General features: G+C 42.2%; 1 protein-coding gene across 1 annotated transcript in view; it reads left to right on the forward strand.

Moving 5' to 3' along the window:
* Positions 1-12,703, forward strand: part of LOC129829431 (leucine-rich repeat-containing G-protein coupled receptor 6) — a 132,779-nt gene that overhangs the window by 91,800 nt on the left and 28,276 nt on the right. Inside the window, exons 13-16 of the mRNA XM_055891124.1 lie at positions 599-670; positions 831-896; positions 5,079-5,150; positions 5,914-5,985. Coding sequence (XP_055747099.1) covers positions 599-670; positions 831-896; positions 5,079-5,150; positions 5,914-5,985 — 282 coding nt within the window. The remainder of the gene's footprint in view (positions 1-598; positions 671-830; positions 897-5,078; positions 5,151-5,913; positions 5,986-12,703) is intronic.

Here is a 12,703-nt window from a genome sequence, read left to right on the forward strand (position 1 = left end):
CTCTACTCTTCCTCATCCCTCGTTCTCTCTCTCTCCTCTTCTCTAGGACATTGACCAGGGCTGATCTCTCTACTCTTCCTCATCCTCTCTCTCCTCTCTCTCTAGGACACTGACCAGGGCTGGTCTCTCTACTCTTCCTCATGCTCTCTCTCCTCTCTCTCTAGGACATTGACCAGGGCTGATCTCTCTACTCTTCCTCATCCTCTCCCTCCTCTCTCTCTAGGACACTGACCAGGGCTGGTCTCTCTACTCTTCCTCATCCCTCGTTCTCTCTCTCTCCTCTCTCTCTAGGACACTGACCAGGGCTGGTCTCTCTACTCTTCCTCATCCTCTCTCCTCTCTCTCTAGGACACTGACCAGGGCTGGACTCTCTACTCTTCCTCATCCCTCGTTCTCTCTCTCCTCTCTCTCTAGGACATTGACCAGGGCTGATCTCTCTATTCTTCCTCATCCTCTCTCTCCTCTCTCTCTAGGACACTGACCAGGGCTGGTCTCTCTACTCTTCCTCATGCTCTCTCTCCTCTCTCTCTAGGACACTGACCAGGGCTGATCTCTCTACTCTTCATCATCCCTCGTTCTCTCTCTCCTCTCTCTCTAGGACACTAACCAGGGCTGGTCTCTCTACTCTTCCTCAGCGGTTGTGTCAGCAGCTACCCCGCCTCAGAGTACTGTGAGTACTTTGAACGCAAGAATGTCCACACACACAATTAAATGTAACTGTACCCCCTTAAATGCCCCAGTTGATAGAATCCCAAACCCACAGAAATGCTTAACTCTGACATGGATCTGAAACCCCAGATGACACTATAATGATGTCTGTGTGTTCACAGCGAGCTGTCTCATAATCAGATAGAGAATCTTCCCAGCTTCTATCACTGCTCTGCCCTGCAGGAAATGTGAGTCAACGTGGTGTAATGGTTGAAGCTTAGAACAACGATCCAATAACACTGTTAGAACAACGTTCCGATAACACTGTTAGAACAACGTTCCAATAACACTATGTTAGAACAACGTTCCAATAACACTATGTTAGAACAACGTTCCAATGACACTATGTTAGAACAACGTTCCAATAACACTATGTTAGAACAACGTTCCAATGACACTATGTTAGAACAACGTTCCAATAACACTGTTAGAACAACGTTCCGATAACACTATGTTAGAACAACGTTCCAATGACACTATGTTAGAACAACGTTCCAATAACACTGTTAGAACAACGTTCCAATAACACTATGTTAGAACAACGTTCCGATAACACTATGTTAGAACAACGTTCCAATAACACTATGTTAGAACAACGTTCCGATAACACTATGTTAGAACAACGTTCCGATAACACTATGTTAGAACAACGTTCCGATAACACTATGTTAGAACAACGTTCCAATAACACTGTGTTAGAACAACGTTCCAATAACACTGTTAGAACAACGTTCCAATAACACTATGTTAGAACAACGTTCCGATATCACTATGTTAGAACAACGTTCCAATAACACTGTGTTAGAACAACGTTCCAATAACACTGTTAGAACAACGTTCCAATAACACTGTTAGACCAACGTTCCGATAACACTGTTAGAACAACGTTCCAATAACACTGTTAGAACAACGTTCCAATAACACTGTTAGAACAACGTTCCAATAACACTGTTAGAACAACGTTCCAATAACACTGTTAGACCAACGTTCCGATAACACTGTTAGAACAACGTTCCAATAACACTGTTAGAACAACGTTCCAATAACACTGTGTTAGAACAACGATCCAATAACACTGTTAGAACAACGTTCCAATAACACTGTTAGAACAACGTTCCAATAACACTATGTTAGAACAACGTTCCGATAACACTGTGTTAGAACAACGATCCAATAACACTGTTAGAACAACGTTCCAATAACACTGTTAGAACAACGTTCCGATAACACTGTTAGAACAACGTTCCAATAACACTATGTTAGAACAACGTTCCGATAACACTGTTAGAACAACGTTCCAATAACACTATGTTAGAACAATGTTCCGATAACACTATGTTAGAACAACGTTCCGATAACACTATGTTAGAACAACGTTCCGATATCACTATGTTAGAACAACGTTCCAATAACACTATGTTAGAACAATGTTCCGATAACACTATGTTAGAACAACGTTCCGATAACACACTGTTAGAACAACGTTCCGATAACACTGTTAGAACAACGTTCTGATAACACTATGTTAGAACAACGTTCCAATAACACTATGTTAGAACAACGTTCCGATGACACTATGTTAGAACAACGTTCCGATGACACTATGTTAGAACAACGTTCCGATAACACTGTTAGAACAACGTTCCGATAACACTGTTAGAACAACGTTCCAATAACACTGTTAGAACAACGTTCCAATAACACTATGTTAGAACAACGTTCCGATAACACTATGTTAGAACAACGTTCTGATAACACTGTTAGAACAACGTTCCGATAACACTATGTTAGAACAACGTTCCGATATCACTATGTTAGAACAACGTTCTGATAACACTGTTAGAACAACGTTCCAATGACACTATGTTAGAACAACGTTCCGATAACACTATGTTAGAACAACGTTCCAATAACACTGTTAGAACAACGTTCCAATAACACTATGTTAGAACAAAGTTCCGATAACACTATGTTAGAACAACGTTCCGATAACACTATGTTAGAACAACGTTCCGATGACACTATGTTAGAACAACGTTCCGATAACACTGTTAGAACAACGTTCCGATAACACTATGTTAGAACAACGTTCTGATAACACTGTTAGAACAACGTTCCGATAACACTATGTTAGAACAACGTTCCGATATCACTATGTTAGAACAACGTTCCGATAACACTATGTTAGAACAACGTTCCAATGACACTATGTTAGAACAACGTTCCGATAACACTATGTTAGAACAACGTTCCGATAACACTATGTTAGAACAACGTTCCGATAACACTATGTTAGAACAACGTTCTGATAACACTGTTAGAACAACGTTCCAATGACACTATGTTAGAACAACGTTCCGATAACACTATGTTAGAACAACGTTCCGATAACACTGTGTTAGAACAACGTTCCGATAACACTGTTAGAACAACGTTCCAATGACACTATGTTAGAACAACGTTCCGATAACACTATGCTAGAACAACGTTCCAATAACACACTGTTAGAACAACGTTCCGATAACACTATGCTAGAACAACGTTCCGATAACACTATGTTAGAACAACGTTCCAATAACACTATGTTAGAACAACGTTCCGATAACACTGTTAGAACAACGTTCCGATAACACTATGTTAGAACAACGTTCCGATAACACTATGTTAGAACAACGTTCCGATAACACTGTGTTAGAACAACGTTCCAATAACACACTGTTAGAACAACGTTCCGATAACACTATGTTAGAACAACGTTCCGATATCACTATGTTAGAACAACGTTCCAATAACACTATGTTAGAACAACGTTCCGATAACACTATGTTAGAACAACGTTCCAATAACACTATGTTAGAACAACGTTCCGATAACACTATGTTAGAACATCGTTCCGATAACACTATGTTAGAACAACGTTCCAATAACACACTGTTAGAACAACGTTCTGATAACACTATGTTAGAACAACGTTCCGATAACACTATGTTAGAACAACGTTCCGATAACACTGTTAGAACAACGTTCCGATAACACTATGTTAGAACAACGTTCTGATAACACTGTTAGAACAACGTTCCGATAACACTATGTTAGAACAACGTTCCGATATCACTATGTTAGAACAACGTTCCGATAACACTATGTTAGAACAACGTTCCAATGACACTATGTTAGAACAACGTTCCGATAACACTATGTTAGAACAACGTTCCGATAACACTATGTTAGAACAACGTTCCGATAACACTATGTTAGAACAACGTTCCAATAACACTATGTTAGAACAACGTTCCGATAACACTGTTAGAACAACGTTCCGATAACACTATGTTAGAACAACGTTCCGATAACACTATGTTAGAACAACGTTCCGATAACACTGTGTTAGAACAACGTTCCGATAACACTATGTTAGAACAACGTTCCGATAACACTGTTAGAACAACGTTCCGATAACACTATGTTAGAACAACGTTCCGATAACACTGTTAGAACAACGTTCCGATAACACTGTGTTAGAACAACGTTCCGATAACACTATGTTAGAACAACGTTCCGATAACACTGTTAGAACAACGTTCCGATAACACTATGTTAGAACAACGTTCCGATAACACTGTTAGAACAACGTTCCGATAACACTGTGTTAGAACAACGTTCCGATAACACTGTGTTAGAACAACGTTCCGATAACACTATGTTAGAACAACGTTCCGATAACACTGTTAGAACAACGTTCCGATAACACTATGTTAGAACAACGTTCCGATAACACTGTGTTAGAACAACGTTCCGATAACACTGTTAGAACAACGTTCCAATGACACTATGTTAGAACAACGTTCCGATAACACTATGCTAGAACAACGTTCCAATAACACACTGTTAGAACAACGTTCCAATAACACTATGTTAGAACAACGTTCCGATAACACTATGTTAGAACAACGTTCCGATAACACTATGCTAGAACAACGTTCCGATAACACTATGTTAGAACAACGTTCCAATAACACTATGTTAGAACAACGTTCCGATATCACTATGTTAGAACAACGTTCCAATAACACTATGTTAGAACAACGTTCCGATAACACTATGTTAGAACAACGTTCCGATAACACTGTGTTAGAACAACGTTCCGATAACACTATGTTAGAACAACGTTCCGATAACACTGTGTTAGAACAACGTTCCGATAACACTATGTTAGAACAACGTTCCGATAACACTATGTTAGAACAACGTTCCGATAACACTATGTTAGAACAACGTTCCCATAACGGTATGAAATAATAGGAGTCTATGCTTCAGTATTGCAGTTCCACTGCTTGTTTTGTAGTAACAGGGTGTGTATATGTGTGTAGAGGCCTGCAGTATAACCACATAAGGAGGATTGAGAGGAATACCTTCCAGCAGCTCAGCTCTCTACGGTCTCTGTGAGTACACTGTTTACTCTCTGTGAATACTCTTTACCCTTCTGGGAATACTCTTTACTCTCTGTCAATACTCTTTACTCTCTGTCAATACTCTTTACTCTCTGTCAATACTCTTTACTCTCTGTGAATACTCTTTACTCTCTTTCTGTTTACTCTTTACCCTTCTGTGAATACTCTTTACTCTCTGTGAATACTCTTTACTCTCTGTGAGTATACTCTTTACTCTCTGTGAATAGTCTTTACTCTCTGTCTGTATACTCTTTACCCTTCTGGGAATACTCTTTACTCTCTGTGAATACTCTTTACTCTCTGTCTGTATACTCTTTATCCTTCTGTGAATACTCTTTACTCTCTGTGAATACTCTTTACTCTCTGTGAATACGCTTTACCCTCTGTGAATACTCTTTACCCTTCTGTGAATACTCTTTACTCTCTGTGAATACTCTTTACCCTTCTGTGAATACTCTTTACTCTCTGTGAATACTCTTTACTCTCTGTGAATACTCTTTACTCTCTGTGAATACTCTTTACTCTCTGTGAATACTCTTTACCCTTCTGTGAATACTCTTTACTCTCTGTGAATACTCTTTACCCTTCTGTGAATACTCTTTACCCTTCTGTGAATACTCTTTACCCTTCTGTAAATACTCTTTCCCCTACACACAAACTGTTACTCTCTGTGAATACTGTTACTTTAACAGATAGGCACTAAACACAAAATTCGGAATAATGACAGTAACTAATTCTCTCTCTCTCCCCCCAGAGATCTTAGCTTCAACAGTATTGAGTGGATTCACCCTGATGCCTTCATTTCGTTCCATTCTCTGACCAAGCTGTGAGTATACATACACACATATATCCCACGCACACCACCAAGCAAGTCAAGGAAATCCCTCTCACTCTGTGTGTAACTTTGGTTCTCCTTATTTAAAGAAACTATTTAGGCCAACATTGACAGAGACTATAGAAACTGAGAGACTAGCAGACAGACTTGCAGACAGACAGACAGACTAGCAAACAGACTAGCAGACAGACAGACAGACTAGCAGACAGACAGACAGACTAGCAGACAGACAGACAGACTAGCAGACAGACAGACAGACTAGCAGACAGACTAGCAGACAGACAGACAGACAGACAGACTAGCAGACAGACAGACAGACAGACTAGCAGACTAGCAGACAGACTAGCAGACTAGCAGACAGACTAGCAGACAGACTAGCAGACAGACTAGCAGACAGACTAGCAGACAGACAGACAGACAGACATACAGACAGACATACAGACAGACTAGCAGACAGACAGACTAGCAGACAGACAGACAGACAGACAGACAGACAGACAGACAGACAGACAGACAGACAGACAGACAGACAGACAGACAGACATCAAGAATACTATAAACATCAAGAAAGGCATGGCTGAGTCAAATAGGAATCCTGACTTAATGAGGTGGTGATTAAAGAGCTGGGCCATGTGCTTCTAGTCAGTAACAACCACATCATCAACATTAAGGGACAGCTGTGAGGAGGAGGGTTTATTCTCCAGGTCTTTAACCGTTTTCCAGAACGTCTTGGGGTTTGACCCACAGAGAGAGAACTGCTCCTTTAACTAACCTTGGCCTTCCAGATAGCCTGAGTCCACTTATTTCTCATTTGCCTTGACGAGAGCCAGTCAGCCTGAGTATGTGTGTGCCCAGCCTTTCGCCAAATGCAATTCTTGAGGTGGAGTAACACTGCCAGATCACGGTCGAACCAGGGGCTGAACCGTAGATCGTCGCCGAAGGGACCAAAGCTCTGTAGCGCTAAACAGCAAATATAGAAAGACAATACCCGACAACTGAAGATGGGAAAAGGGCTGCCTAAGTATGATTTCCAATCAGAGACAACGATAGACAGCTGTCCCTGATTTGGAACCATACCCGGCCAACAAAGAAATAGAAAACTAGAATGCTCACCCAAATCACACCCTGACCCTAACCCTAGTCACACCCCGACCCTAACCCTAGTCACACCCTAACCCTAGTCACACCCCGACCTAACCCTAGTCACACCCCGACCAAATAGAGAAATAAAAAGGCTCTCAAAGGTCAGGGTGTGACACAAGTGTCTATGACAAATCAGGACAGGTCGTTTCACTGAGCAGCCATTACGAACACAGGCTGTAAAACAGTGATCACTAAGGACATGACAGAAAACACTAGACTGATACCTATCAGGATTATTTGTGAGGATAACATCGAGGAGAGTAGCCTTTTCTGGGTGTTTGGAGTCATACCTTGTGGGATTGGTAATCTGAGAAAGATTTAGGGAGTCCCATTGCTTTAGGACTTGGTCAGGTGGTTTAAGCATGTCCCAGTTTAGGTTACCTGGCAGGACAAATTCAGACTTAGTGTAAGGGGCCAGGAGAGAGCTTAGGGCAGGTAGGGTACAGGTCGGTACTGATCCAGGACGATAACACCCAGCAACAGTCAACAAAGAGCTATTTCAAAGCTTAATGCTTAAAACCAGCAAATCAAATTGTTTGGGGACAGACTTGGTGGAGACAACCGAGCACTGAAGGTGATCCTGGGCAAAGATTGACACTCCACCACCTTTGGAAGATCTGTCTTGACGAAAAAGGTTGTAACCAGAAAGGTTAACATCAGTTATTTGTGTTGGCTGGGGCTACACAGAGCTAGATGTAATCACATGAAACCCCCATTCTCTAGAAGGAAACCCCTTTCTCTAGAGGGAAACCCCTTTCTCTAGAAGGAAACCCCTTTCTCTAGAAGGAAACCCCTTTCTCTAGAAGGAAACCCCTTTCTCTAGAAGGAAACCCCTTTCTCTAGAAGGAAACCCCTTTCTCTAGAAGGAAACCCCTTTCTCTAGAAGGAAACCCCCTTTCTCTAGAAGGAAACCCCCTTCTCTAGAAGGAAACCCCTTTCTCTAGAAGGAAACCCCTTTCTCTAGAAGGAAACCCCTTTCTCTAGAAGGAAACCCCCTTCTCTAGAAGGAAACCCCTTTCTCTAGAAGGAAACCCCTTTCTCTAGAAGGAAACCCCCTTCTCTAGAAGGAAACCCCTTTCTCTAGAAGGAAACCCCTTTCTCTAGAAGGAAACCCCTTTCTCTAGAAGGAAACCCCTTTCTCTAGAAGGAAACCCCTTTCTCTAGAAGGAAACCCCCTTTCTCTAGAAGGAAACCCCTTTCTCTAGAAGGAAACCCCCTTTCTCTAGAAGGAAACCCCTTTCTCTAGAAGGAAACCTCTTTCTCTAGAAGGAAACCCGTTTCTCTAGAAGGAAACCCCTTTCTCTAGAAGGAAACCCTTTTCTTTAGAAGGAAACCCCCTTTCTCTAGAAGGAAACCCCTTTCTCTAGAAGGAAACTCCTTTCTCTAGAAGGAAACCCCTTCCTTTCTCTAGAAGGAAACCCCTTTCTCTAGAAGGAAACACCCTTTCTCTAGAAGGAAACCACTTTCTCTAGAAGGAAACCCTTTTCTCTAGAAGGAAACCCCTTTCTTTAGAAGGAAACCCCTTTCTCTAGAAGGAAACCCCCTTTCTCTAGAAAGAAACCCCTTCCTTTCTCTAGAAGGAAACCCCTTTCTCTAGAAGGAAACCCTTTTCTTTAGAAGGAAACCCCCTTTCTCTAGAAGGAAACCCCTTTCTCTAGAAGGAAACCCTTTTCTTTAGAAGGAAACCCCCTTTCTCTAGAAGGAAACCCCTTTCTCTAGAAGGAAACTCCTTTCTCTAGAAGGAAACCCCTTCCTTTCTCTAGAAGGAAACCCCTTTCTCTAGAAGGAAACACCCTTTCTCTAGAAGGAAACCACTTTCTCTAGAAGGAAACCCCTTTCTCTAGAAGGAAACCCTTTTCTCTAGAAGGAAACCCCTTTCTTTAGAAGGAAACCCCTTTCTCTAGAAGGAAACTCCTTTCTCTAGAAGGAAACCCCTTCCTTTCTCTAGAAGGAAACCCCTTTCTCTAGAAGGAAACACCCTTTCTCTAGAAGGAAACCCCTTTCTCTAGAAGGAAACCCCCTTTCTCTAGAAGGAAACCCCTTTCTCTAGAAGGAAACCCCTTTCTTTAGAAGGAAACCCCTTTCTCTAGAAGGAAACTCCTTTCTCTAGAAGGAAACCCCTTCCTTTCTCTAGAAGGAAACCCCTTTCTCTAGAAGGAAACACCCTTTCTCTAGAAGGAAACCACTTTCTCTAGAAGGAAACCCCTTTCTCTAGAAGGAAACCCCTTTCTTTAGAAGGAAACCCCTTTCTCTAGAAGGAAACCCCTTTCTCTAGAAGGAAACCCCTTCCTTTAGAAGGAAACCCCCTTTCTCTAGAAGGAAACCCATTTCTCTAGAAGGAAACCCCTTTCTCTAGAAGGAAACCCCTTTCTCTAGAAGGAAACCCCTTTCTTTAGAAGGAAACCCCTTTCTCTAGAAGGAAACCCCTTCCTTTAGAAGGAAACCCCCTTTCTCTAGAAGGAAACCCATTTCTCTAGAAGGAAACCCCCTTTCTCTAGAAGGAAACCCCTTTCTCTAGAAGGAAACCCCCTTTCTCTAGAAGGAAACCCCTTTCTCTAGAAGGAAACCCCTTTCTCTAGAAGGAAACCCGTTTCTCTAGAAGGAAACCCCTTTCTCTAGAAGGAAACCCCTTTCTTTAGAAGGAAACCCCCTTTCTCTAGAAGGAAACCCCTTTCTCTAGAAGGAAACTCCTTTCTCTAGAAGGAAACCCCTTCCTTTCTCTAGAAGGAAACCCCTTTCTCTAGAAGGAAACCCCTTTCTCTAGAAGGAAACCCCCTTTCTCTAGAAGGAAACCCATTTCTCTAGAAGGAAATCCCCTTTATTTAGAAGGAAACCCCTTTCTCTAGAAGGAAACCCTCTTTCTCTAGAAGGAAACCCCTTTCTCTAGAAGGAAACCCCCTTTCTCTAGAAGGAAACCCCTTTCTCTAGAAGGAAACCCCTTTCTCTAGAAGGAAACCCGTTTCTCTAGAAGGAAACCCCTTTCTCTAGAAGGAAACCCCTTTCTTTAGAAGGAAACCCCCTTTCTCTAGAAGGAAACCCCTTTCTCTAGAAGGAAACTCCTTTCTCTAGAAGGAAACCCCTTCCTTTCTCTAGAAGGAAACCCCTTTCTCTAGAAGGAAACCCCTTTCTCTAGAAGGAAACCCCCTTTCTCTAGAAGGAAACCCATTTCTCTAGAAGGAAATCCCCTTTATTTAGAAGGAAACCCCTTTCTCTAGAAGGAAACCCCCTTTCTCTAGAAGGACACCCATTTCTCTAGAAGGAAACCCATTTCTCTAGAAGGAAACCCCTTTCTCTAGAAGGAAACCCCCTTTCTCTAGAAGGACACCCATTTCTCTAGAAGGAAACCCCTTTCTCTAGAAGGAAACCCCTTTCTCTAGAAGGAAACCCCCTTTCTTTAGAAGGAAAACCCCTTTCTCTAGAAGGAAACCCATTTCTCTAGAAGGAAACCCCCTTTCTCTAGAAGGAAACCCCTTTCTCTAGAAGGAAACCCTCTTTCTCTAGAAGGAAACCCATTTCTCTAGAAGGAAACCCCCTTTCTCTAGAAGGAAACCCCTTTCTCTAGAAGGAAACACCCTTTCTCTAGAAGGAAACCACTTTCTCTAGAAGGAAACCCCTTTCTCTAGAAGGAAACACTTTTCTCTAGAAGGAAACACTTCTCTAGAAGGAAACCCCTTTCTCTAGAAGGAAACCCCTTTCTCTAGAAGGAAACCCCCTTTCTCTAGAAGGAAACCCCTTTCTCTAGAAGGAAACCCCTTTCTCTAGAAGGAAACCCCCTTCTCTAGAAGGAAACCCCTTTCTCTAGAAGGAAACCCCTTTCTCTAGAAGGAAACCCCTTTCTCTAGAAGGAAACCCCTTTCTCTAGAAGGAAACCCCTTTCTTTAGAAGGAAACCCCTTTCTCTAGAAGGAAACCCCTTCCTTTAGAAGGAAACCCCCTTTCTCTAGAAGGAAACCCATTTCTCTAGAAGGAAACCCCTTTCTCTAGAAGGAAACCCCCTTTCTCTAGAAGGAAACCCCTTTCTCTAGAAGGAAACCCCCTTTCTCTAGAAGGAAACCCCTTTCTCTAGAAGGAAACCCCTTTCTCTAGAAGGAAACCCCTTTCTTTAGAAGGAAACCCCTTTCTCTAGAAGGAAACTCCTTTCTCTAGAAGGAAACCCCTTCCTTTCTCTAGAAGGAAACCCCTTTCTCTAGAAGGAAACACCCTTTCTCTAGAAGGAAACCACTTTCTCTAGAAGGAAACCCCTTTCTCTAGAAGGAAACCCCTTTCTTTAGAAGGAAACCCCTTTCTCTAGAAGGAAACCCCTTTCTTTAGAAGGAAACCCCTTTCTCTAGAAGGAAACCCCTTCCTTTAGAAGGAAACCCCCTTTCTCTAGAAGGAAACCCATTTCTCTAGAAGGAAACCCCCTTTCTCTAGAAGGAAACCCCTTTCTCTAGAAGGAAACCCCCTTTCTCTAGAAGGAAACCCCTTTCTCTAGAAGGAAACCCCTTTCTCTAGAAGGAAACCCGTTTCTCTAGAAGGAAACCCCTTTCTCTAGAAGGAAACCCCTTTCTTTAGAAGGAAACCCCCTTTCTCTAGAAGGAAACCCCTTTCTCTAGAAGGAAACTCCTTTCTCTAGAAGGAAACCCCTTCCTTTCTCTAGAAGGAAACCCCTTTCTCTAGAAGGAAACCCCTTTCTCTAGAAGGAAACCCCCTTTCTCTAGAAGGAAACCCATTTCTCTAGAAGGAAATCCCCTTTATTTAGAAGGAAACCCCTTTCTCTAGAAGGAAACCCTCTTTCTCTAGAAGGAAACCCCTTTCTCTAGAAGGAAACCCCCTTTCTCTAGAAGGAAACCCCTTTCTCTAGAAGGAAACCCCTTTCTCTAGAAGGAAACCCGTTTCTCTAGAAGGAAACCCCTTTCTCTAGAAGGAAACCCCTTTCTTTAGAAGGAAACCCCCTTTCTCTAGAAGGAAACCCCTTTCTCTAGAAGGAAACTCCTTTCTCTAGAAGGAAACCCCTTCCTTTCTCTAGAAGGAAACCCCTTTCTCTAGAAGGAAACCCCTTTCTCTAGAAGGAAACCCCCTTTCTCTAGAAGGAAACCCATTTCTCTAGAAGGAAATCCCCTTTATTTAGAAGGAAACCCCTTTCTCTAGAAGGAAACCCCCTTTCTCTAGAAGGACACCCATTTCTCTAGAAGGAAACCCATTTCTCTAGAAGGAAACCCCTTTCTCTAGAAGGAAACCCCCTTTCTCTAGAAGGACACCCATTTCTCTAGAAGGAAACCCCTTTCTCTAGAAGGAAACCCCTTTCTCTAGAAGGAAACCCCCTTTCTTTAGAAGGAAAACCCCTTTCTCTAGAAGGAAACCCATTTCTCTAGAAGGAAACCCCCTTTCTCTAGAAGGAAACCCCTTTCTCTAGAAGGAAACCCTCTTTCTCTAGAAGGAAACCCATTTCTTTAGAAGGAAACCCCCTTTCTCTAGAAGGAAACCCCTTTCTCTAGAAGGAAACTCCTTTCTCTAGAAGGAAACCCCTTCCTTTCTCTAGAAGGAAACCCCTTTCTCTAGAAGGAAACCCCTTTCTCTAGAAGGAA

This window comes from Salvelinus fontinalis, chromosome 31 (assembly GCF_029448725.1).
Source record: "Salvelinus fontinalis isolate EN_2023a chromosome 31, ASM2944872v1, whole genome shotgun sequence".
Taxonomy (NCBI): Eukaryota; Metazoa; Chordata; class Actinopteri; order Salmoniformes; family Salmonidae; genus Salvelinus; species Salvelinus fontinalis.